Genomic DNA, 24,713 nt, shown 5'->3' with positions numbered 1-24,713 from the left:
TTCAGCGGGTTTTGGTCGAACTCGAACAACATGACATTTTTTAAAGCTGTTGCCCATGGCGTGAGAGACGACGGAATCAAAATGCTACGAAATGAGAAAAAAAGATTGCAAATATTTTGATTTTTTTTATAATTGGTTTACATTTTTCTAGACGGTACAAATGCACGCTAGTAGCACCTTTAGCCAATAAAGGGAACCCAACTTGATCACTGTTTTTATACCTAAAGTTTTTCTTAACAAAGTTCGATTTGCAGTTCATCCCAAAAGCACAGTAAAAACCCGCGATAACCTGCTAGTCTAAAATTTGCAAATTAGACTCCATTTTTATAAAAACCTATTTGGCCTCAAATTTGGAAACAGGTTCTTATTTACTATTTTCTAAAATTGATTAAAAATGTTTACTTTTGAGAAAAAAGTTTGGACAAAGCATTACTGTGCATGTATATAATCTAAATGTTTTATTTTAAACGATAAGTACTTCATTTTTTCGTAAGCACTTATGTGTATGCAAATTTTATACAAGGAAAACGCCGAATACCACTTAAAGTTTCGAAAAAGTTCTATAAGCATCAATGTAAATGCTCTTTAGCAAATAAGAACCTATTAAGAACCTGAATAGCCAAAATTTGTGTTAACTACCATTTATATAAGAACCTGTTTAGGCGAACCTGGAAAAATTAGGTACTTACTCGCTAACATTTAAACAATTTTTCTCAACTTGGCAGCATACGAGCTATGGGACTCGAAGAGAAACTTAAAGTTGTGTACATAAAAAACACTGACATTGCAACCCTCGTCTGCGACGAAGAGAATCGAGCGAGAGTTGCATGCGCGCGAACAAAGTTAAAATGCAACAAGCGAGCAACTTAAAACAGTCGTTTATAAATTAGTGTAATGGTCAAGACTTCTTTCGTACTTGTAAAAACTTAACCAAACTTTTGAAACTTTATAAATGGAGTTACTGGTCGTTACCCACCTTCTAGCTATACTCGGCTGCAATGAACGAACGTTGCAATGCTTGTTTACAAGTTTAAAGACGTTTGAAAAGAAAAGTGAACTTTACCTCCTTCTTCTATTTAACGAAGTCTTGCATGTTCTTTCATTACAGTACGCACAATGCAGCTTAGCAGTTTGATAAATAGAAAGGTTAACTTACATCGCACCACCGATAAACTAAAAGAGTTTGACGTTATTGACGGCCAGATTTCGCTCTTAGCTTTGTTTAGCTAGTCTCCAGCATGTATAAACATGAGCGAATTAGCTGTTAAACTTCAGCCAAAACAAACAATGAAAGAAGTGTAAAACAATACGCAATAAAGCGATCAATTCACAGATTGCTTTCTGTTCTATTCAATGCGGCGGATCCTTTGAGAGATTTAATAAGTGAGCTTGTGTATTTAGGTAGCGAAAATTCCAGCGTGGAAATTAACGCAAAAAACGCGCTCCACAGTTTAAGACCTGACCGCCAGAACTGTCTAGGGCTTCGCGCCTTCGTAAAAACAACATTTTCTGCGCTATAAATATCAACAAATTTAAAAAACAAAACAAGAAGTATACATTACAATATACGTACCATTATTTTCTCAGTGTTTTTTTTTTTAAGTTGAGGGAAACAATGATTGTTGAAGTAGTTCGCGCGTATCATACAGTAAAAAATTAAACTACATGCTTCAAATGAATAGTTTAAGAGGGTACAAATCAATTAAAATATAAATTCAAATCTACAGTTGTTTGAACAAGGACGTTGTTAATTATTAACCAATGAGTAAAAAAACTTGGAAAATGAATTGCGTTTATATATAAATACGATGATTAGATTGGCGGCTTTCAATTCTGGGCTTAATTTTTAATTACTATTTGGCGCCGTTGTTGCGTTGTTTTATCCACTCGGCAAATGCTAGTGCGGATAATATTGGAAACAAACTGTTGAAAAAATAAAACATTGCATTGCTTCATGGAATAATTGTTATTGCAGTCGGACCACATATTTGAAAATCTCAGCGACTAAAGAAATCTTGTAATAAATGAGCCTGCGGTTTTCGCTTTTAATCAGTGCTGTTGCTAAGTTACATCGCAAGTGTCTGATCTCAATGCAAGATGACGTCACCAGTTTTCGCAAGGAGCAGCAATGGGGACTCATTGCCAACACCGCGGTCAAACGTTTAAGGCAGCTTTTCTTTCTATTTTGCGAATTTCGTTCATATTAAAGTGTTAGTATGAGCAAGAATAGATAAAATAGGTGCTGAGTGTACACATATCCCCATTTCCTTAGGTAAACGAGTGTTTGTTACTTTTAAAATGTTCCGCATCCGAACCAAAAAACTTTGACAAATGGCGCCGACAAGTCTACATATCGCTATTTTCAAACACGTAGGACTTTTTTTTAGTAAAGCTCCAAAAACTTAGTAAACCATGAGAATACCGGTCAAGTATCAATCTTTAAACAGTGAAATTTAAAACCTTATCTTCGAAGTACTTTTCTTGTTTTTTTGCGTTTTTCTGTTGTTTGACCGCGGTCGACTTAACTCATTGCCGGGGTTTCGTCCTTTAAAACTATACCGCTTCAAGAGGGGACCTTGGGGACGAGTTGTCGAAAAAGAAAACCTGTTAAATTTCTAGCCTGCAAATACAGCCGCCTCTCATTCGCTCCCGCTACCCGATGTGCAAAACGCGGAGAGACTTTCCAAACTTCCGACAAAAAATGACTGGCTTTCGTGGCTTGCAAAAATACTCGAAACGGCATATGAGTCCTTACTGGTCAGAGTTATAGGGGCGTCAAAAAAAGGTGGCCCATTTACATGGAAAGAGGATGATCCTAGTACTAGGATCATTTTACTTTCATGTAAAATGGAATGATCCTAGTGCTAGGATCATCCTAGTAGTAGGATCATCCGAGCGCCATATGTTTTCAGCTTTCAGTTTACATGTGAATGGTTGCATTTGGCCCTAACGCTAGGATGATCCTAGCGGTAGGATCATCCCTCGTCTCAGATAGGATGATCCTAGTGCTAGGATGATCCTAGCGTTAGGGCCAAATGCAACCATTCACATGTAAACTGAAAGCTGAAAACATATGGCGCTCGGATGATCCTACTACTAGGATGATCCTGGCACTAGGATCATCCTCTTTCCATGTAAAGGGGCCTATTAATTACGTTAATTTTCGTCTCAGAAGCATTACTGAACAAAAGAAAAACAAAAACAAAAAAGCCTCGACAACACTACAGCAATTCTCCTGAAAGACTCCTTCAGTAGACAAGATTTTATTGGAGTGCCCAAGTACGACATAAAAAATTCTTAATTTAAGTCTTTGGGCCAGGATGGATACCTGTTGATAGCAACAAAATAATAAATGGCAACAAGACAAGCGATTACTGACGAAAGTTACCACTGGGAAAATCATTTGCCTTATGCGGGTCGCGACGTGTGACCCAAGCAATGGATAAACAACGCGCGCGTTAAACAAACACAAACAACCCTCGTATGCGGGGCAGATTACCCCCCCCCCCCCCTCGAAAAAACACCCCCCCACACACACACCTATGCGTCAGCGAAAGGGATTTTGTTCCATGAATGTAAAGGATTTAACTAATAACGGAGGTTCTATGCCTAGCGAGCGCAACCTCCAATGCAGGAATGAGTAGTCTGATAAACCTTTCTAAATGTCTGCTGTATGACTTTTATATTATATTACCTCCATTATATCAATTATAAAGTCAATTGCAATTGTTAGAGCGGTTTTCACTTGAGTGTCGAATGTAATTTGCGTTTGCTTTGGTTTTGCATTACTACGCTTAGTGATTGGTTTGAAAACCTCGCGCCACTTCCTCAACCAACCAGAAGTAAAACCAAAACCAATACCAATCGTGACGCTCACACACGTTTCCCGCGCTTCGTGCCTGCGACATTATTTGCTTCGAGTTTCGATTGGATTTCTCTTTTGATTGGCCGAAGTAATTATTTTGGTTTTGCTTTCCTCATTGAAAACTGATTTAAATAGGCAAAGACACGTTACTATTGCACTGTACAACACTGTCCATACAGAATCGAACGTTGTGCGGATTCCTGAAAAACTATGAAGATATAGACTATGAAGACTTGCGGGAGACTTGCCGCTCGGCTTATAAATTATCGTCCAATTTTTTCATTCGTCCATTACTTTTGACGATGAATTGCCAAATAAAACTTTCAAAGTATCAGTGGTCCAGTGGACAATGCTGAAAAGACCGTGTCCACTTTTATCCGTGACTTAACAAAATAATTTTTGCATTTATTTTTGACAAATTTTTGTTGGTTCCCTCATTTCTTGACCAATCACAAGCCAAGGTAGGCTGGGAGACAGAGAATTCAAAGTGATCACGTGCCGATAAATTGCACGCACACGATTGTTGACTCTGATTGCCTGAGAAGCTTAGAAAACCAACTAAAAGATGTCAAACATGTCAAGAAAACGTCACGATTCGTGCCACTGTTGTAGACTGGACTCCTTGTTGGCTTCTTTTTGATTGTCAGCTTTCCTTTTGTAGACGCGACTGGACTTTATTGCTTGATCCGTGAGACGCGCAGAACTCGCGTTTCCAACATTACCACAGAGAGGTGTTATTAAAAATTTAAATCTCTTATTCTTGTAGCTACGCCTTGTGCGTGGTCCTGTAACTATTAATTTCAAAAATTCCTATAGCGAAAAATCACTTTCTTGATGTGAGAGCTTTTGCTAAGTTCTTTTTGGCGTGGAAACTCTGTTTTTCTCGGTCGTTGTAGTGGACTCAACAGTTTCAGTTGATGGCTCGGTTTGGTGCCATTCCACTTTCTGTTTGTGTTGTCGAACGGCTTCCTGTACTCTTTCATCCATCATTTCCTCTGTTAGAACGCCATCGGGCGATCCATAAGCACTGGCCTAAAATAAGCAAAAAAAAAAAAATAAATCAAAAAAGTTTGGAAGTGTACGATACCAAAATATCAAACATTGGTCACAAAGGTCTAACCGTAAGACTTGCCCGGCTATTGGCTAATGCAAATAAACTTTCGAGTTTGTACTAACGTTTGATGCTGCCGACAATGGTTGGTTTAACGTTTAAGATGGTGGTTTTTACAAGTTGTATCTTGACCACTTTAGAAAAACAATCGAGATTTTCAAGAAACGTTTTAAGAAATCCTTACCACGACGTTTGGTATGGTTTCTACTTTTAAGAATTAAACGCTGTTGTTAGTTTTCTTTTATTCCTTAAACCTTACCTGCCAAGCGATGGCTATTTTAGAGATTTCTCTTCCAGAGAGTCCTTCGGTTACTTCAGCGATTTGATGACACTTCACGCTGAAGTCAAAGTTTGCAATTTTCATCCGACTGAAAAAAAACATAATGGGCAACATGATAAGTAAGTACATTTGATACAAGCCTTTCTCTCTCGTTTAACGTTACACTGAAAATGTTGTCTTGGAAGGAAGACATTTAGATTTGCGAAGTTGAGTTGACTGAGAAAAATAAATTTCCACGAGGCATGTACCTTCACTTTCAAATTTTCTTCCCCCTCCCCCCACCCCACCTAACTCCCCTGCTAGAAGCAACTCCTTCTTACGTCTCACACAAGACAGCCGGCTTTTCTGTTGTTGTTTCACGTTGCTGGCAAGTGAAATAGAATGATAGATAGATAAAACTTTATTTTGACACGATAATAATAAAAGCTAAAAGCTTGTGGGGTCGTGTATTTAAATTAACTATGCTAAGATTAAAATTACAATTAAAAAATCTAAAATTACAATTCTTATATTTACAGTAAAATTAATTATTTAATTAAATACTAACTAGACTGTTGCTATGTATACTAAATGATTACAATAAACTAACTAAAAACTAATTATATATAAAATCACTGTGTCTGTGACGGGTTGTTGAAGCCGACAGCGCGTTAAAATTAAAATCTGTAAAATATGCTCTATTTACAACATGCTTTCTAAGCTCTAAAAAACTTGAAAAACTATTCTGTTGATTGTGGTATTTAACAATGTTCCAAAGAACAGATCCCTTGTATCTGAGTGAATCCTTTATGAATCGCGAGTTGAATCTTGGTATCGAAGATAGTTGTTTTCCTCGGAGCGAATAGCCATGACTGGAGTTGTCTAGTATTGATTTCGTCAGGGGCTCGGGCAGGATATATTGGCAGCAGGCCAGGCCAAGGCAGGCTGCGCACATTACACTTATATGCTAAGAAATGAACGTCGATGAATGCAAAAAGGAGAATTGTAGAAAGTAACAAATTTTGCATCAGCTTCGATCTTGTCTTGTATCTCACCTCGTACGCGATCCAGTGGTAGCTGGTTTTAACACGTGTTGTTCAAAATACTGACGGACTAATCTGACTCGTTCCTCGAGGTTTGGCAGACCAAACTCGATCATCTCGTCTAACCTGTCATTGATGGCCCAGTCAAACTGGTCAGGCTGGTTACTGGCGAGAACAAGCATAAACCTACACACAGACAAAAAACGAACAAACAAGAATAAAATAATGATAATGCATTTATATAATGATAATGCATTTATATAGCGCATTTTCCATATATATATATGTTCAAATGCGCTTTACACATACTGTAATTTAAGATACAATTGTAAAGGCCAGACCACAACACCGGGAGCTTCGTGCCCTACTCTTTGCGAATAGTGTGTGGGTTCTTTAACGTCCCCTGTTAGAAGACTGAAGATACAGGAGACGGGACCTACGGTTTATCGTCCTTTTTCCGAGAAGACTAGAATGTCTAACCATTTGCAGATGTAGTTTCAAAGGCAGCACATTCTCCTCAGTTATTTTAAGACCCTGAGTGTTGGTCCGGTCTGGGGTTCGAACCCACGACCTCCCGCACAGCAGTCCGGCGCTCTACCAACTGAGCTAACCAGGCGGCGGTAAATCAATATCATACAGCTGTGGACTTGAAGGTAGTCAAAGACTAAGGAGCAAGGATGGCGCAGAGAGCGCTCGCCTCCGACTAATGTGGCCCAGGTTCGATTCCGGCCCCGTGCCATATGTGAGTTTGAGTTTGTTGTTAGTTCTCGCCTTGCTCCGAGGGTTTTTCTCCGGGTTCTCCGGTTTCCCCCCCTCCTTATAAAAAACATTTCCAAATTCCAATTCGACCTGGATATAGGACCCGCATGAAAAACAGCTAGAGCTTATGCGGCTTCCTCTTTAAATAAAGTTGTTTAATTTATTTATTTTAGCTATATGTTAGAGAAGATTTTTAGCACCAAAGTTGTAGCAATAATGTCAGCGTGCAAATTGCCTGCTATTTAAATTATTAACGAAAACCCTGGCAAAACGTTTGAATAAATATCTTACTTGCGTGACGATTCTCCAGTTCTGTACAGAAAAGCATTGAGTGTACTTCGAAGGTCCTCGCTCATCTTTTCCTGAGTAACCAAAACATATCTTATACTTAAACAATACACAATACGAACAATAAGTACGAACAGTACGAACAATAAAAGATAGATGCTCTGTTCTCGTTTAACACTGTGGAAAAAAGCGCATTCTTTACGCTTAATCTTGTTCAACTCTTGTTAGAGGTGTAAAACACTGTTGACGCGCGTGTACTGCAAAAAAGGTTTTCACATGTGGGACCCCTGTGGTATGATATCCTAATTTGAATCAAAATGTCGTTTTTACCTGATTCCGTTTTCGCAAAAAAGCGTCTGCTTCGTCAACAAAGAGCAAAAGCCTAGAGGGTGAACGTGAACGGAAAAGATATTAAAATCATGAGGAGTAGTTATTGAACACAGAAGAAAAGGAACATTTTCCTCTCACCCTCTCCTTGAAGTCTGTGCCCAGTCAAACACTTTATGCATGGCGGTGACACCTTCCTTTCCCATGGGAACAATGTCTCCTCCAGTCATTATGCCGTAGTCCATTCCAGAATGCTTGGCGAGGCTCTGAAATAGGCAAGGTATATTTTGAGGGAAAGCCTAGAAACTTTTCCAGTCAAAGCTATCAGATGCAAAGTTAAAAGCTGGTGAAATTATTAAGGAGAATTTGTTTCTACGCGATTGCTGGCAGTCGCTAGTGATCACTTTATCTCAGGAAAATTCAATAAAAAATAAACTTCAAAACCAACATCAGATAGCTTGGTTGGTTTTGAAGTTTACTCTTTTCTTGAATTTTGCCTAATTGCAATCGCGAACAAGTAAACAAGAAAGCACTTTGAAAGAGATTTGCTAAGCTTACAGCAATTCAAACGAACTAAAACTAGGAATTCCTGACCAGAGATTTCCAGCAATCACTAATAACCAAATCTTCTCACCTTTGCGAACATGGTTTTCCCTGTTCCTGGCGGGCCATAAAACAACAGATTTCTATACAGTCCTTGGTTTTTCTTGGTGTTGGCTGTTGCCTTGCTAACTTCTTGAAGCCGTGTTTCAAGGGTGGGCTGTAATCAAGTAATAAGGCAGTTTGAGCATTAATTTTATATCATGAAGTTATGTTTGTTATAAAAACATTTGTGTAATCACGCCGTGTTTATGGGTGTGACCATGCTAGTCTGTTCATACACGGTGATTAAAGACAAAAACATTTTATATTTACCTTCAAAATAATTCCTTGTAATGAATCTTCATAATTAACAAACATTTTTCTAAAAGTCTAGGAAGAAAACAAGAGAATTATTTGCAGCCTTTAGACAAGAAAGTTACAGCAAACACAAAGAGGAGAAATGAACTTAGTGTCTTGTTATAGAAATACCTGTATTGGATGCCTTACAGCACCAAAAACACTCAATCTTGATGTGTCACGAACAAGACTTGGTTTCCCTAACCTTGCTTCAACAAATCTGCAATGAAAGTAGACTTTCAAGTCACCCAAAGTATTATGAAGTCCCAAAAGTGATTTGTAGCTTATTTCATCATACATACACTTATTGATTCAGAAACATCCGATCCACTCTGATGTTAAAACTGATATGATCACACAAAACTTGGTCAAATCCTGTGTGACCCTATCTACTGCAAGTTTTGTTGGCAGTGTGACCCAATTTTTTAGTATTTTTTAGCTTTAAGGAGGCTCGATGTAGTTTTTTTAGCCGAAGGGTGGTTGTTTTGAAAATTAAAATTATCTAGGAAGCCAATGTTCGATTTTTGCCAAAATACACCATAGTGATCAAATATGACCAAATTTTAATTTTTTACTCGTCACTTTGTCACAAAGGTTACCATAGCAACCATTGACGTTTTCTTTTGTTCTCAAACAAGCTTGGTTTTCTCGAAATCTAGACTGACACTTGGTATTCATTTTTTGATATGTTCAAGTACAGTAGATTTACTACCTGTTCTCAAAATTTTAGGAAAATCTGTAAGAGCGTTTTAGAGTAAATCAAGAATGAAGTTTTTGGTATTTTCTTATAATTTCTTACAATCGGCAGTCGATATATTTTAACAAATTAAAGCAAAAAGTCTTTCGCTTTTAGTTAATGGTCTTTGATGGTGTAAGTATTTATATTTCAGTGAGAGAAACTGTGCTCAAATAATACGAAACAATTTTAAGGCGCCTATTTTATATTAAAACGGTGTTTTTCTGAAAATTTCATTCTTGATTTACTTGAAAACGCTCTTACAGATTTTTCTAAAATTTCGTCTACAGTTAGTCAATCTACTAAACTTTAACATATCAAAAAATAAACACCAAGTGTCAGTCTAGATTTCGAGAAAATCAAGCTTGTTTGAGAACAAAAGAAAACGTCAATCGTTGCTATGGTAACCGTTGTGACTAAGTGACGGGTAAAAAATTAAAATTTGGTCACATTTGATCATTATGGTGTATTTTGGCAAAAATCGAACATTGGCTTCCTAGGTAATTTTAATTTTGAAAACAACCACCCTTAGTCTAAAAAAACTACATCGAGCCTTCTTAAGACGTTTCTAATCAATGCTGTAATAGAAGGTCAATAATAATATTTTTATCATTTTATTCGTTTATTTCTGATGCTACTAATTTTATCTCAGGACCTCCCTGAAAACCACTTTGGTGAACAGAGCCTCCTGCATAAAGATTATCTTTAGGTAAAGGTAAAGTCTGTCTCCGAGCCATGAGGCGCATACAGCCGGAGCTTATCCCGGTTTCAGTAGCATTAAACGACTAGGAGTATTGCTACTCCCCCCTGGATGGGATGCTAGTCCATCGCAGGGTTACCCCCCAGCAGTAAGTTCGCCGGTACCCATTTATACACCTGGGTGGAGAGAGGCACTGTGAGAGTAAAGTGTCTTAACCAAGAACACAACGCAGCGCCCCGGCCAGGCCTCGAACCCGGGCCGTTCGACTCGGAGTCGAGCGTGCTAACCATTAGGCCACCGCGCCTCCCAAAGATATACTGGTTCCTTTTTCTTGGCGTATTGATCATCCTACCAATTCAAACCCCCCTTTTTCTCAGCCTCAACTCGTGTTGCAAGCCCTGATATGGACAGTGTAAAAGAGGACCACAGTACTGGAAGTTTCAATTAAGCTCCATACTTTCCTATAAAAATTTGGCTTTTGAGACCCCTCTTCCCAGAATCTCTGATGACCTTCCATGGGGTGGGTGTGGATATTTTCTGTAATGCACGTTTTTGTTCCATGTTTACCCTGGGGAACTTTCTGAATAGCTGTTTTGCGGATTTCACACTTTTGCTATCATGAATACCCCATGAACCTGTCCTTCATTTATTTCTCTTAAATTATAACCAAGTGTGAGACTGCAGAAGACCAGCCCATCCCAGGAAGGAAGAGAATTTAAACAACAAAGGAAATCTGACCTGGCAGTGACTCCAGTGCCATATTTAGCTGTATAGACTCCCAGAGCAAGGAGTGTCAAACCTGCAGCCTGAAAAAAAAATCAGATTGATAACATTTCTGGGAAAAACAATCTGGTTTCCAGCATATACAACAATTCTGAATATTATTGAATAACACTTACAGTAGCAATAATCATAATTATCTTGAGGACTTTTTTCAATGCCATGATGGCACCCTAGATGGGATGCTAGTCTTATGCAGGCAACCCAAGTATTTTATCAGGTTTCATCTACAATTCCCAGTACCCTTTTACACAAATGTAATCCTGGATGGAGATCAGTACTTCCACAAGAATTAAACTAGAGTGTACCCTTAAGTTCTCAACCAATAAGGTAAAGTCTGCATCGAGCCAAATGGCCCACACCACAAGAGCTTATTCCATTTTCAGAAGCATTAGGCGACTAGGAGAATTTCTACTCCCCCTGAATGGGATGCTACTCCATCGCAGTGTTACCCTACGGCATTAATTCAGTGGTACCCATTTTTCACCTGGGTGGAGAACGATACAATGGGAGTAAAGTGTCTTGCCCAAGAACACAAGGTAATGACCCTGGCAAAGGCTCAAGCCTGCACGGCTCAATCCAGAGTACAGTGCACTATCAATTAGGCCACCCCCCTCCAAACCAACACAAATAATCACGAAATGGTGTTTACAAGTGAGCAGGGACAAGGAAAATTGCTGGCTAACTTACCGTGGCTGATATTTTATCCCAGTCTGAGATAAAGGCATCGAATCCTGCGCCAAGGATACTACCTGCTGTCCTGGAGGAACACACAAAGAAACATAACAAATATGGTGTTAAATGATAATTGCATCACAAGGAATTACTGATTAAGTAAAATAAAACACAAGCACTCACTTGATTGACTGCAGAACAGTTTCTCTTTGCTCAGCAGCCTTCACTCTTATTTTTTCCAGCCTGATATCTTTGTTTTCTCGCTCTATCTTGGCTCTGAAAAAAAAAAAAGATTGGTAGTATTTAGTTACTTTTCCTATATAAATGAAAAAAGAAACAATGAACAAGCAGATTTGAATTTTGTTGGCTGCACAGGAGAAAGGGATGACTCAAGTAGGTCCAGTAGTGCATCGTTTTGACAGAGAATATCCCACCTGATAGAGTAAAAAATGATGAATCTTTTAGGAGAGGGGGGAACTCAGGAAGGGGGGAGGGCATTTTTGTTGAAGACCAAAACAAGACTGAAAAATTGGCACCCCAACCCCCTCCCTTAAAAAACAAGGGAGCAGGCATGATGCAGTTTTGCGAGCACTCGCTTTCCACCAATGTGGCCCGAGAGATTTGCGGACCTGGCGTCATATGTGGGTTGAGTTTGTTGCTGGTTCGTATCCTTGCTCCAAGGGTTTTCATCCAGGCTCTCCTGGTTTTCTCCCTCCACAGAAAGCAACACTTCCAAATTCCAATTCGATCTGGAATCAGTGGGATCTTCTTAATTTAGAAGAGCCACTATGTGGAAGATGCCACGAAAAATTCTCATTTTTTTATTATTTATTATTTTATTTATTTTAACAAGCTGTTCTACCAGTGTTCTTTTCACTTACTTGCCACGAAGCTCTGCCTCCAGCCTCTTCATCTCATTTTGATGCTTTAAATCAGCTTCATATTCAATTGTACCTGGAGAGATAATGACAATTAACAATAAACTTTATTTGAATTTCCAAGTTGGGAGGTTGTGTGGTTGGGGGACCCTAATTCAAATCTTCCATCCTGCCACAAGATGGCAAGAGTTGTTCCCCAGGGGGGACTTCCATAGGGATACTGGTCATCTCACTTGGGGGTGTAAAGTATGGATTTTGGTTTCATTTAGAGTGTTGTGGACAAAATGCCAAAATGTTTAGTCAAGTTAACAAGGTCCCGTTTCAGGTTACACTTAAAGCAATAAAAATTCTTTCATACCGTATTTAGCAGAATGGAACGATTAGGCATGAAAAATGATATCTTTCAGGGGTCAGAACAAGCTTGAGGAACATCCCCATTGGACAACTTTTTTTTTTAACCCCATTTCTTTCATATGGGATCCCGGGGGGGGGGGGGAGGGCGGGGCGGAGAGGGAGGGCAAGGAATTGATATCAGTAGCCAGGTGAACCAGGTGAACCAGGAGAACGTGAACCAGGTCAACAAGGAGAACCAGGTGAACAAGGAGAACCAAGAGAACCAAGAGAACCAGGTGAACCAAGAGAACCAGAAGAACCAGCAGAACCGAGAGAACCAGGAGAACCAGAAGAACCAGGTGAACAAGGAGAACCAAGAGAACCAAGAGAACCAGGTGAACCAAGAGAACCAGGTGAACCAAGAGAACCGAGAGAACCAGAAGAACCAGGTGAACCAGGAGAACCAGGAGAACCAAAAGAACCAGGTGAACCAGGAGAACCAAGAGAACCAAAAGAACCAGGAGAACCAAGAGAACCAGAAGAACCAAGAGAACCAGGTGAACCAGGAGAACCAAGAGAACCAGAAGAACCAGGAGAACCAGGAGAACCAAGAGAACCAGGTGAACCAGGAGAACTAAGAGAACCAGAAGAACCAGGAGAACCAGGAGAACCAAGAGAACCAAGAGAACAAGGAGAACCAAGAGAACCAGAAGAACCAGGAGAGCCAAGAGAACCAGGCGAACCAGGAGAACCAAGAGAACCAGGAGAACCAAGAGAACCAGGAGAACCAGGAAAACCAGGACAACTAAGAGAACAAAGAAAACTAAGAGAACCAGGTGAACCAAGAGAACCAGGAGAACTAGGAGAACCAAGAGAACCAGGAGAACCAGGTGAACCAAGAGAACCAGGTGAACTAGGAGAACCAAGAGAACCAGGAGAACCAGGTGAACCAGGAGAACCAAGAAAACCAGGTGAACCAGGAGAACCAAGAGAATCAGGTGAACCAGGAAAACCAAGAAAACCAGGTGAACCAGGAGAACCAAGAAAACCAGGTGAACCAGGTGAACGAAGAGAACTAGGAGAACCGAGAGAACCAGGAGACCCAGGAAAACCAGAAGAACCAGGTGAAACAGGAGAACCAGGTAAACCAGGAGAACCAAGAGAACCAGGAGAACCAGGAGAACCAGTTGAACCAGGAGAACCAGGAGAACCAGGTGAATCAGGTGGACCAGGAGAACCAGGAGAACCAGGTGAACCAGGTGAACCAGGTGAACCAAGAGAAACAGGAGAACCAGAAGAACCAGGAGAACCAAGAGAACCAAGAGAACCAGGAGAATCAGGTGAACCAAGAGAACCAAGAGCACAAGGAGAACCAAGAGAACCAGGAGAACCAAGAGAACCAGGAGAATCAGGTGAACCAGGAGAACCAGGTGAACCAAAAGAACCAGGAGAACCAGGTGAACCAAGAGAACCAACAGAACAAGGTGAACCAGGAGAACCAGGAGAACCAAGAGAACCAGGAGAACCAAGAGAACCAAGAGAACCAGATGAACCAGGAGATCCAAGAGAACCAAGAGAACCAGGAGAACCAGAAGAACCAGGTGAACCAAGAGAACCAAGATAACCAGGAGAACCAAGAGGACAAGGTGAATCAGGAGAACCAAGAGAACCAGGTGAACCAAGAGAACCAGGAGAACAAGATGAACAAGGAGAACCAAGAGAACCAGGTGAACCAAGAGAACCAGGTGAACCAGGAGAACCAGATGAACCAGGTGAACCAGGAAAACCAAGAGAACCAGGTGAACAAGGTGAACCAGGAGAACCAAGAGAACCAGGAGAAGCAGGTGAACCAAGAGAACCAGGTGAACCAGGTCAACAAGGTGAACCAGGAGAACCAAGAGAACCAGGTAAACAAGGAAAACCAAAAGAACCAGGAGAACCAGAAGAACCAGGAGAAGCAAGAGAATCAGGAGAACCAGGAGAGGCAAGACAACCAGGAGAACCAGGAGAACCAGGAGAACCAAGAGAACCAGGTGAACCACGTGAACCAGGAGAAGCAAGACAACCAGGAGAACCAGGAGAACAAGAAAAACCAAAAGAACCAGGAGAACCAGGTGAACCAAGAGAATTAAGAGAACCAGGTGAACCAAGAGAACCAGGTGAACCAGGAGAACTAGGAGAACCAAGAGAACCAGGAGAACCAAGAGAACCAGGAGAACCAGAAGAACCAGGTGAACCAGGAGAACCAGGAGAACCAAGAGAACCAGGAGAACCAGGTGAGCCAGGAGAACCAGGTGAACCAAGAGAACCAGGTGAACCAAGAGAACCAGGTGAACCAAGGTGAACCAGGTGAATCAGGAGAACCAAGAGAACAAGGAGAACCAGGTGAACCAGGAGAACCAAGTGAACCAAAAGAACCAGGTGAACAGGTGCACCAGGAAAACCAGGTGAACCAGGAGAACCAGGTGAACCAGAAGAACCAGGAGAACCAGGAGAACAAGGAGAACCAGGTGAATCAGGAGAACCAAGAGAACAAGGAGAACCAGGTGAACCAGGAGAACCAGGTGAACCAGAAGAACCAGGAGAAGCAGGTGAACAAGAAGAACCAGGAGAACCAGGAGAACCAAGAGAACCAGGAGAACCAGGAGAACCAGGTGAACCAGGAGAACCAAGAGAACCAGGAGAACCAGGTGAACCAGGAGAACCAGGAGAACCAAGAGAACCAGGAGAACCAGGTGAACCAAGAGAACCAGGTGAACCAGGTGAACCAAGAGAACCAGGTGAACCAGGTGAAAGAAGAGAACCAGGTGAACCAGGAAAACCAGGTGAACCAGGAGAACCAGGTGAACCAGGAGAACCAGGTGAGCCAGGAGAACCAGGAGAACCAAGAGAACCAGGTGAATCAGGAGAACCAAGAGAACCAGGTGAACAAAGAGAACCAGGTGAACCAGGAGAACCAAGTGAACCAAAAGAACCAGGTGGACAGGTGCACCAGGGACCAGGAGAACCAAGAGAACCAGGAGAACCAAGAGAACCAGGAGAACCAAGAGAACCAGGTGAACCAAGAGAACCAGGAGAACCAGGTGAATCAGGAGAACCAAGAGATGCAGGTGAACCAAGAGAACCAGGTGAACCAAGAGAACCAGGTGAACCAAGGTGAACCAGGAGAACCAGGAAAACCAGTAGAACCAGGAGAACCAAGAGAACCAGGTAAATCAGGAGAACCAGGAGAACCAGGTGAACCAGGAGAGCCAGGAGAACCAAGTGAACCAAAAGAACCAGGTGGACAGGTGCACCAGGAACCAGGAGAACCAAGAGAACCAGGAGAACCAAGAGAACCAGGAGAACCAAGAGAACCAGGTGAACCAAGAGAACCAGGAGAATCAGGAGAACCAAGAGATGCAGGTGAACCAAGAGAACCAGGTGAACCAAGGTGAACCAGGAGAACCAGGAAAACCAGTAGAACCAGGAGAACCAAGAGAACCAGGTGAATCAGGAGAACCAGGAGAACCAGGTGAACCAGGAGAGCCAGGAGAACCAGGAGAACCAAGAGAACCAGGTGAATCACGAGAACCAGGTGAACCAGGTGAACCAGAAGAACCAAGAGAACTAGGTGAACCAAGAGAACCAGGAGAACCAGGTGAACCAAGAGAACCAGGAGAACCAGGTGAACCAGGAGAACCAAGAGAACCAGGTGAACCAGGAGAACAAGGACAACCAGGAGAACCAGGTGAGCCAGGAGAACCAGGTGAACCAAGAGAACCAGGAGAACCAGGTGAACCAGGAGAACCAAGAGAACCAGGTGAACCAGGAGAACAAGGACAACCAGGAGAACCAGGAGAACAAGGAGAACCAGGTGAGCCAGGAGAACCAGGTGAACCAGGAGAACCAGGTGAGCCAGGAGAACCAGGAGAACCAGGAGAACCAGGAGAACCAGGTGAGCCAGGAGAACCAGGAGAACAAGGAGAACCAGGTGAGCCAGGAGAACCAGGAGAACAAGGAGAACCAGGTGAACCAGGAGAACCAGGAGAACCAGGTGAACCAGGAGAACCAAGAGAACCAGGAGAACCAGGAGAACCAAGAGAACCAGGAGAACCAAGAGAACCAGGTGAACCAGGAGAACCAGGTGAACCAGGAGAACCAAGAGAACCAGGAGAACCAGGAGAACCAGGAGAACCAAGAGAACCAGGAGAACCAGGTGAGCCAGGAGAACCAGGTGAACCAGGAGAACCAGGTGAACAAGAATAATCAGGAAAACAAGGTAAACCAGGAGAACAAGGTAAATCTGGTGAATCAGGTGAACCAGGAGATTCAGGAGACCCAAGAGAACCAGGAGAACCAGGAGAACCAAGAGAACCAGGTGAACCAAGAGAACCAGGAGAACCAAGAGAACCAGGTGAACCAAGGTGAACCAAGAGAACCAGGAGAACCAAGAGAACCAGGTGAATCAGGTGAACCAGGAGAACCAGGAGAACCAAGAGAACCAGGTAAAACAGGAGAACCAAGTGAACCAGGAGAAACAGGAGAACCAGGAGAACCAAGAGAACCAGGAGAACGAAGAGAACCAGGAGAACCAGGTGAACCAGGAGAACCAGGTGAACCAAGAGAACCAAGAGAACCAGGTGAACCAGGAGAACCAAGAGAACCAAGAGAACCAGGTGAACCAAGAGAACCAAGAGAAACAGGAGAACCAGGTGAACCAAGAGAACCAGGTGAACCAGGAGAACCAAGAGAACCAAGAGAATCAGGTGAACCAAGAGAACCAGGTGAACCAAGAGAACCAAGAGAACCAAGAGAAACAGGAGAATCAGGTGAACCAAGAGAACCAGGTGAACCAGGAGAACCAAGAGAACCAAGAGAAACAGGAGAACCAGGTGAACCAAGAGAACCAGGTGAACCAAGAGAACCAAGAGAACGAGGTGAACCAGGAGAACCAGGTCAACCAGGAGAAACAGGAGAACCAGGAGAACCAAGAGAACCAGGAGAACGAAGAGAACCAGGAGAACCAAGAGAACCAGGTGAACCAGGAGAACCAAGAGAACCAGGTGAACCAGGATAACCAAGAGAACCAAGAGAACCAGGTGAACCAAGAGAACCAAGAGAACCAAGAGAAACAGGTGAACCAGGTGAACCAAGAGAACCAAGAGAACGAGGTGAACCAAGAGAACCAAGAGAACCAGGTGAACCAGGAGAAACAGGAGAACCAAGAGAACCAGGAGAACCAAGAGAACCAGGTGAACCAAGGTGAACCAAGAGAACCAGGAGAACCAAGAGAACCAGGTGAATCAGGTGAACCAGGAGAACCAGGAGAACCAAGAGAACCAGGTAAACCAGGAGAACCAGGTGAACCAGGAGAAACAGGAGAACCAGGAGAACCAAGAGAACCAGGAGAACGAAGAGAACCAGGAGAACCAGGTGAACCAGGAGAACCAGGTGAACCAAGAGAACCAAGAGAACCAGGTGAACCAGGAGAACCAAGAGAACCAAGAGAATCAGGTGAACCAAGAGAACCAGGTGAACCAAGAGAACCAAGAGAAACAGGAGAATCAGGTGAACCAAGAGAACCAGGTGAACCAGGAGAACCAAGAGAAACAGGAGAATCAGGTGAACCAAGAGAACCAGGTGAACCAGGAGAACCAAGAGAACCAGGAGAACCAAGAGAACCAGGTGAACCAGGATAACCAAGAGAACCAAGAGAACCAGGTGAACCAAGAGAACCAAGAGAACCAAGAGAAACAGGTGAACCAGGTGAACCAAGAGAACCAAGAGAACGAGGTGAACCAAGAGAACCAAGAGAACCAGGTGAACCAGGAGAAACAGGAGAACCAAGAGAACCAGGAGAACCAAGAGAACCAGGTGAACCAGGAGAACCAGGAGAACCAGGAGAACGAAGAGAACCAGGAGAACCAGGAGAACGAAGAGAACCAGGTGAACCAGGAGAACGAAGAGAACCAGGAGAACCAGAAGAACCAGGGGAACGAAGAGAACCAGGAGAACCAAGGGAACCAGGTGAATCAGGAGAACCAAGAGAACCAGGTTAACCAAGAGAACCAGGAGAACCAAGAGAACCAGGTGAATCAGGAAAACCAAGAGAACCAGGAGAACCAAGAGAACCAGGTGAATCAGGAGAACCAAGAGAACCAGGTGAACCAAGGTGAACCAAGAGAACCAGGAGAACCAAGAGAACCAGGTGAACCAAGGTGAACCAGGAGAACCAGGTGAACCAGGAGAACCAGGAGAACCAAGTGAACCAAGTGAATCAAAAGAACCAGGTGAACAGGTGCGCCAGGAAAACCAGGTGAACCAGGAGAACCAAGAGAACCAGGTGAACCAAGAAAACCAGAACAGCCAGGAGAACCAGGTGAACCAGGTGAATCAGGTGAACCAGGAGAACCAGGAGAACCAACAGAACCAGGTGAACCAGGCGAACCAGGCAAACCAGGTGAACCAAGAGAACCAGGTGAACCAGGTGAACCAAGAGAACCAGGTGAACCAGGAGAACCAGGTTAACGATGTGAACCAGGAGAACCAAGAGAACCAGGTGAACCAGAAGAACCAGGTAAACCAGGTGAACCAGAAGAACCAAGAGAACCAGGTGAACCAGGAGAACCAAGAGAACCAGGTGAACCAAAAGAACCAGGTGAACCAGGAGAACCAAGAGAACCAGGTGAACCAAGAGAACCAGAACAGCCAGGAGAACCAGGTGAACCAGGTGAATCAGGTGAACCAGGAGAACCAGGAGAACCAACAGAACCAGGTGAACCAGGCGAACCAGGCAAACCAGGTGAACCAAGAGAACCAGGTGAACCAGGTGAACCAAGAGAACCAGGTGAACCAAGAGAACCAGGTGAACCAGGAGAACCAGGTTAACGATGTGAACCAGGAGAACCAAGAGAACCAGGTGAACCAGAAGAACCAGGTAAACCAGGTGAACCAGAAGAACCAAGAGAACCAGGTGAACCAGGAGAACCAAGAGAACCAGGTGAACCAAAAGAACCAGGTGAACCAGGAGAACCAAGAGAACCAGGAGAACCATGTGAGCCAGAAGAACCAGGCGAACTAAAAGAACCAGGTGAGCCAGAAGAACCAGGTAAACAAGGTGAACCAGGAGAACAGGTGAGCCAGAAGAACCAGGTGAACCAGGAGAACCAAGAACCAAGGAGAACCAGGAGAACCAAGAGAACCAGAAGAACCAGGTGAACTAGGAGAACCAAGAGAACCAGGAGAACCAGGAGAGCCAAGTGAACCAAAAGAACGAGGTGAACCAGGAAAACCAGGTGAATCATGTTAACCAGGAGAACCAAGTGAACCATGTGAACCAGGAAAAACAGGATACCGTAAAATTCCTGTTATAAGCCCTGGGCTTATACAACTTTGTAAGGGAGTTTGGGTGGGCTTATAAGCGGACGGAGGGGCTTATATCTGGAAGGGCTTATAAGCGGAATAAAAAAAAGGTTCGAAACGAGTCACGGGAGTGTTGATCGAAATACGTTTTTAGGTTAAAAACATATCCTAAGACAACATTTAGTCCTGTTCAGTACTGTCATTCAAAAGAGAGGGGCTTATATCGGGGGGGGGGGGGAGGGGGGCTTATAACCGGATGTATTTTTTTGTTTCCAGGTAGATGGGCCTATAACCGGGGGGCTTATAACTGGAATTTTACGGTTACCATGTTAACCAGCTGAACCAGGAGAAACAGTTGAAGATAGTGAACCTGGAGAACCAGTTTTTAGTGCAGAATGCACTATTGTGATGGTTTGGTGGGTTGTCGTTTGCTAAACCCCTCAGGCGCTAAAGCACTATGGTGTAAACTTTTAATCACCAATTAATTAATTAATATCAATTAATTAATTATTCCTTGTGGAGGGGGTGGGGGTGGGGAGCACCTGACCGTACCCCTAGGTAAAACCTGGAGCACATCTACGTTACTTTCATATGAAGATCTCAAACGTATATATTTGTTTCAGAAAACCCTTTGCTCTCCTTGTGGTACTACTCAACGTAATTTACACCAAACGCATGCGCAGATTAGTCTACGTTGTTTTCTGGAACTATCATGAACATCGCTTGTATTGCGTGTTTGCGGTAGGCTTCCTGCAGACTTCTTGGCGCCAAGTAAAAACCGCAAATTAATTAAATTAGATTTTGAGACTTTCACGGCGCTTTCGTAATTAGGTATGCAAAAACTTGCACCGGGATTTTCGGCGTGAACACCTGATAACCAGGAAACAAATATCCTAGCTGTACTGCGTTTTAAAAAACCTGTCGAAAAATATGTTTTTTGATTAGATTTGTTTCTTTAGTTTTTGAGAATCGTCTTTCGTGCAGTCTAAACCGTAACTTAATTAAATTAAACAAATGTCATCGATGCCGCCGTAAAACAAACAAAAAACAAAAGTTTCATGTTATCGCATTTTCAAGGAAGACAAAAGTATTTTGTTACAAACGAACAAAAGTGTCGTGTTACGTTTGCAAAGATTAGCGTAAGGAACACCTGGGAAAGAATACAAGTAGCCTGTGAACAGTTTTTCCGAAAGTAAAATAAAGCAAATAAACACGAACATATATAAAACAACATACTTTCAATTGTTCCATATTGCATTCTGCACTTACCAAATCATCGAGATTTTTTTTTACTAAACTAGGACAGACACAGCATACAAAGTTTAATTCAACCAAACAATTGTAACAAACCTCTTTTCATAGCTTCTTGTTTTCTAACTGACTCTTCTTGTTTAGCCAAGTTGTCTTCATTCATGCGTCGCTACAAAGAGATATGTTTATCATGAATAATATATCCATCAAAGCTTATGGCATTAAATGTAAAAGCTACATGTCTGGAGACTGGTAAGAAAATCATTAATGTTGGTATTACCTGTTGCAATAGTTGATCATCATAACGTTTCCTTGCCAACTGGTCTTGGTACTGAGCACGCTGATGAAGAACAGAACAAATGATGTGTCTTTGTAGGTTTTTAGTTAAGGTAGACCTGCCACGCTCAAGAACTCTCCCCTTTGCCCAGAGCAAAATTGCTGGCTTCCCAAATTGGATGCTAATCTCAGGGGCTAGGGGGAGGGTGCAGGCGGTGCACACCCCTCTTTGAGATGACCTGGGGATTTCTAATACAACTGGTATTCTGCAAGAAAAAGGCAGTTATGCCATTTCTTAAGGGTGCACCCCCTCCTAATAAAAGTCCTAAATCTCCCTTGAATCTCTGTCTTGGAAGGAAAATGCTTTGTTCAGTGAAGAGAGGAGTTCTGAAGTGAAAATGGGTGCTTTCATGCACCAAAAAGTGTGGCAGGGAGATGGTGGTTCATTTGTAACTTAGATTTGGGGAGGCTATTGTTTTTGGCCTTCACGACATACAGCACTGCTCAAATGCAAGTTGATAGTCCCTCTTGCCTCGATCCTTGAGACTCGTGTCTTGAGTCAAGATTTTTGAGTGCCGAGTTTCAAGTTGGGAAAATAATGAGCTTGTCGCTTGAGTGATTCCTCGAGAACTAATTATACCAAGCGCGCTGCACTTCGAGTGTTGTACATAGTTGAGGCCAGTGTGCAGGCTACTCATCTCGAAATTCAAGTCACTTGAACTTCAAAACTGTCAACTTACATTTGAGTGGTACTGTAACACATTAAACAACCCTCCAAGTTAAGACCATTTTAGTCGCCATGGCGACTAAAATTTTGGAGCTGGCGACTAAATTGGAACCAAAGTCGCCAGCCTGGCGACTAAAATTGAGAAGAAGGATTGAAAGCGTGAGCTTAATTTGGCGACTAAAATTTTTCACTGGCGACCAAACCTGAGCAGTCGGTGGCCAAATGGCTACTTAGGAAAAAAGTAAACTTGGAGGGTTGTTAAATCATTTCAAGATTAAAAGGGCCCATAAGATCTGTCACTGTTTCTTTGTTTTGTTTTGTGATACTTGTCTTTGTACCTGCTGATGTTGTTGAGTTTCTGCTGCAAGGGTTTTTCTTTTCTCTTCTTGTTCTACTCTTACTTTGTCCAACTGCATGTGTTCAATATTTGCCTCGTATTCCTAAAAATTACAGTGACAGTTAACATTTTCAAAGGAAGGTGTATGTAGACTGCTACTAATATCGTGTTTACAACACTATTAATACCTGTTTTGAGTAAGTGAAACAAGTCAATTCCCTTAATAACATTGTTAACTGCATTGTTCATTGCTAAAACATGTTTCATGCTTGGTTGTAAAATTTACAGGACTTGCACCTAATCTTTATCATTAAAGTTAAATCAAAAAAGCCTTTGAGTAAGCCTTTTGAGCAGTCTTCTGCTTCCTTTCTGCTCTCAGTCGCCATGTTGAATACCTGTATGTTCCATGGCTCAGATTGAAAATACCTTGATATATATATTGTGGTCTAAATTTTTCTTTGGTTTAAATTTTTTTAAACCAGTTTGATTTTTAATTTTCGTTGTCTCATATTCATTATCATAATCTGGAACGAAGTGAAATAAAAATCAAACTGATTTGAAAAATTTTAATCAAGATAAATTTAAACCACAAATATATCTACCTTGATTTTGCGCTGTTGCTCCAGTTGTTTTGTTGCTTCTTGAACTCTAGCCATCTCCAGAGCTTCCTTAGAGTGATCTAAATATTGAAAATAAAAATATGAATAAATGTGGTTATCTACCGGTAATCATATTGATATAAGACATACTTGTGCTACACAGAAAGTCGTCAATACTTGGAAATAATCCTTATATATGTATCCGAAGTAACTTAGGGTTTTTTCCCACCCCCCCCCCCCGACAACTTTTGTCTGTGCAATCATATTGATAAAATTATAATTAATTTTTGTGACTTTTTTCCCTTCAATGTTAAACTTAACTCATCATCAGCATCATCATCATCATCGTCGTCGTCGACGTCATTGTTGGCTGCCGTGTAGGCAACTGCGAGCCTCCCCTAACCCATTCCTTACCAGCCTAGCAAGTTTGATGACTAGTTTATGGGGGACAGAAGCCATGCCTATTTCCTAGCAGTTGTTGATTAATTGACTGGTTTTGTATCAGTTAATACCAGCAATACCATTCTCCCAATGTATATCCATGACCGGGACTGTGAGGAATTCGAATGGCTTCCTTGTCATCACCGTGAATAATTTGCCCTATTTCTAAATACTTATGCCTAGAGGGGGCAGGTTGGCCCAAGGGAGGATGGGAACTTCTGGAATTGACTGATGCACATCCAGCAACCAAATTATTTATGTTGGTCAACAGCATTAGCTAAAATTTATACCCACAACCTCAATGGTAAGCAAAATGCAAATAACAAATAAAAATCACCACATTTGGTTTAAAACTCAATTTTGCACTGCATGATCAATATTATACAGAGAATATGACGGTTTTGGGGAGGGGGGGAGGGGAGTAGGGTTTGTGTTTGGTTCACTTAAATAGATTGTTCCAAAGGGTATATTTTCCAAGAAATATTCAAAGAATAAAATATTTTGGCTTGCTGACAGTCTGCAGCAGTGCAATACTGCAATGAAAATTATACTCTGCATTGCAGTGTTAATATCAGCTGTTCCATGATTCAAGAGAGATGGTGAATATGGCTGTCTAGTACAAAGACTTTCTGTATATATGTCTCTTCGCTTTATCGTATTTAACACTCACGTGATTTCTCAAGCTCCCTCGCAGCTTTAGCAGCCCTTTCAAGTCCTGAGGGATCAAAGCTTCTCCAAACTGGAGCAGCTTTGGATCCCTCGCTCTCCGATTTGTCATCATTCGATCCTCGGTCACCGCCGCTCTGATCGTCTCCTCCGGGCGGTGCCCCAGGGATCTGAGGCGGTCCTTCGCCGGGCGGAGGAGGCTTGTTAACTCCAAATATCCAAGACATCAGAAAGGAAGGAGAACTGCCCGAAATACGAAAGTTTTTCTAAAATTTTCGGTCAGATGTCTGATGTAAGTTTTCACACGTGCAAGGCTCCAAACCGGCAGCCTCGCTTTGGCACCAATGGGTAGCTCCGCTGGATGTGCAAATCGCGGCTC

General features: G+C 42.3%; 2 protein-coding genes across 3 annotated transcripts in view; both read right to left on the bottom strand.

The window, feature by feature from the left end:
* The window catches only part of LOC144656949 (uncharacterized), a 6,379-nt gene extending 5,175 nt beyond the window's left edge, over window positions 1-1,204 (bottom strand). Inside the window, exons 1-2 of one of the 2 annotated variants that reach the window (XM_078517211.1) lie at window positions 977-1,204; window positions 1-84 (exon numbers count right to left, since the gene is read on the bottom strand). The exon at window positions 1-84 is cut by the window's left edge and continues 393 nt beyond it. In XM_078517211.1, coding sequence (XP_078373337.1) covers window positions 1-57 — 57 coding nt within the window. In that variant the 5' untranslated portion in view covers window positions 58-84; window positions 977-1,204. The remainder of the gene's footprint in view (window positions 85-976) is intronic. The other variant, XM_078517210.1, reaches the window with a different exon arrangement.
* A 2,447-nt stretch (window positions 1,205-3,651) lies between these two features.
* Window positions 3,652-24,662, bottom strand: LOC144657015 (ATPase family AAA domain-containing protein 3-like). The gene is made up of 18 exons (XM_078517296.1): window positions 24,339-24,662; window positions 23,231-23,307; window positions 22,630-22,731; window positions 21,569-21,628; window positions 21,388-21,457; window positions 12,364-12,436; window positions 11,666-11,758; window positions 11,498-11,567; window positions 10,766-10,833; window positions 8,724-8,811; window positions 8,568-8,624; window positions 8,287-8,412; window positions 7,794-7,918; window positions 7,656-7,707; window positions 7,329-7,399; window positions 6,291-6,464; window positions 5,236-5,344; window positions 3,652-4,897 (listed from the first exon to the last, which is right to left on the bottom strand). The coding sequence occupies exons 1-18, from the start codon at window positions 24,559-24,561 to the stop codon at window positions 4,715-4,717; spliced, it is 1,821 nt and encodes a 606-aa protein (XP_078373422.1). The 5' UTR covers window positions 24,562-24,662; the 3' UTR covers window positions 3,652-4,714.
* Window positions 24,663-24,713: the final 51 nt, after the last annotated feature.

This window comes from Oculina patagonica, chromosome 6 (genome assembly GCF_052425735.1).
Source record: "Oculina patagonica isolate OP01 chromosome 6, crgOcupat, whole genome shotgun sequence".
NCBI lineage: Eukaryota > Metazoa > Cnidaria > Anthozoa > Scleractinia > Oculinidae > Oculina > Oculina patagonica.
This window is presented reverse-complemented; position numbering and strand designations above follow the sequence as displayed.

Bases quoted from the DNA above. Each gene is read 5' to 3' on its own strand.
- LOC144657015 (XM_078517296.1), bottom strand. From the start codon at position 24,561: ATGTCTTGGATATTTGGAGTTAACAAGCCTCCTCCGCCCGGCGAAGGA. The intron at 11,568-11,665 runs GTGAGTGCTTGT...GTGTTCCTCCAG, and splicing joins ACTGTTCTGCAGTCAATCAA to GACAGCAGGTAGTATCCTTG. The intron at 8,812-10,765 runs GTCAGATTTCCT...CTTTCATTGCAG, and splicing joins GGCACTGGAGTCACTGCCAG to ATTTGTTGAAGCAAGGTTAG.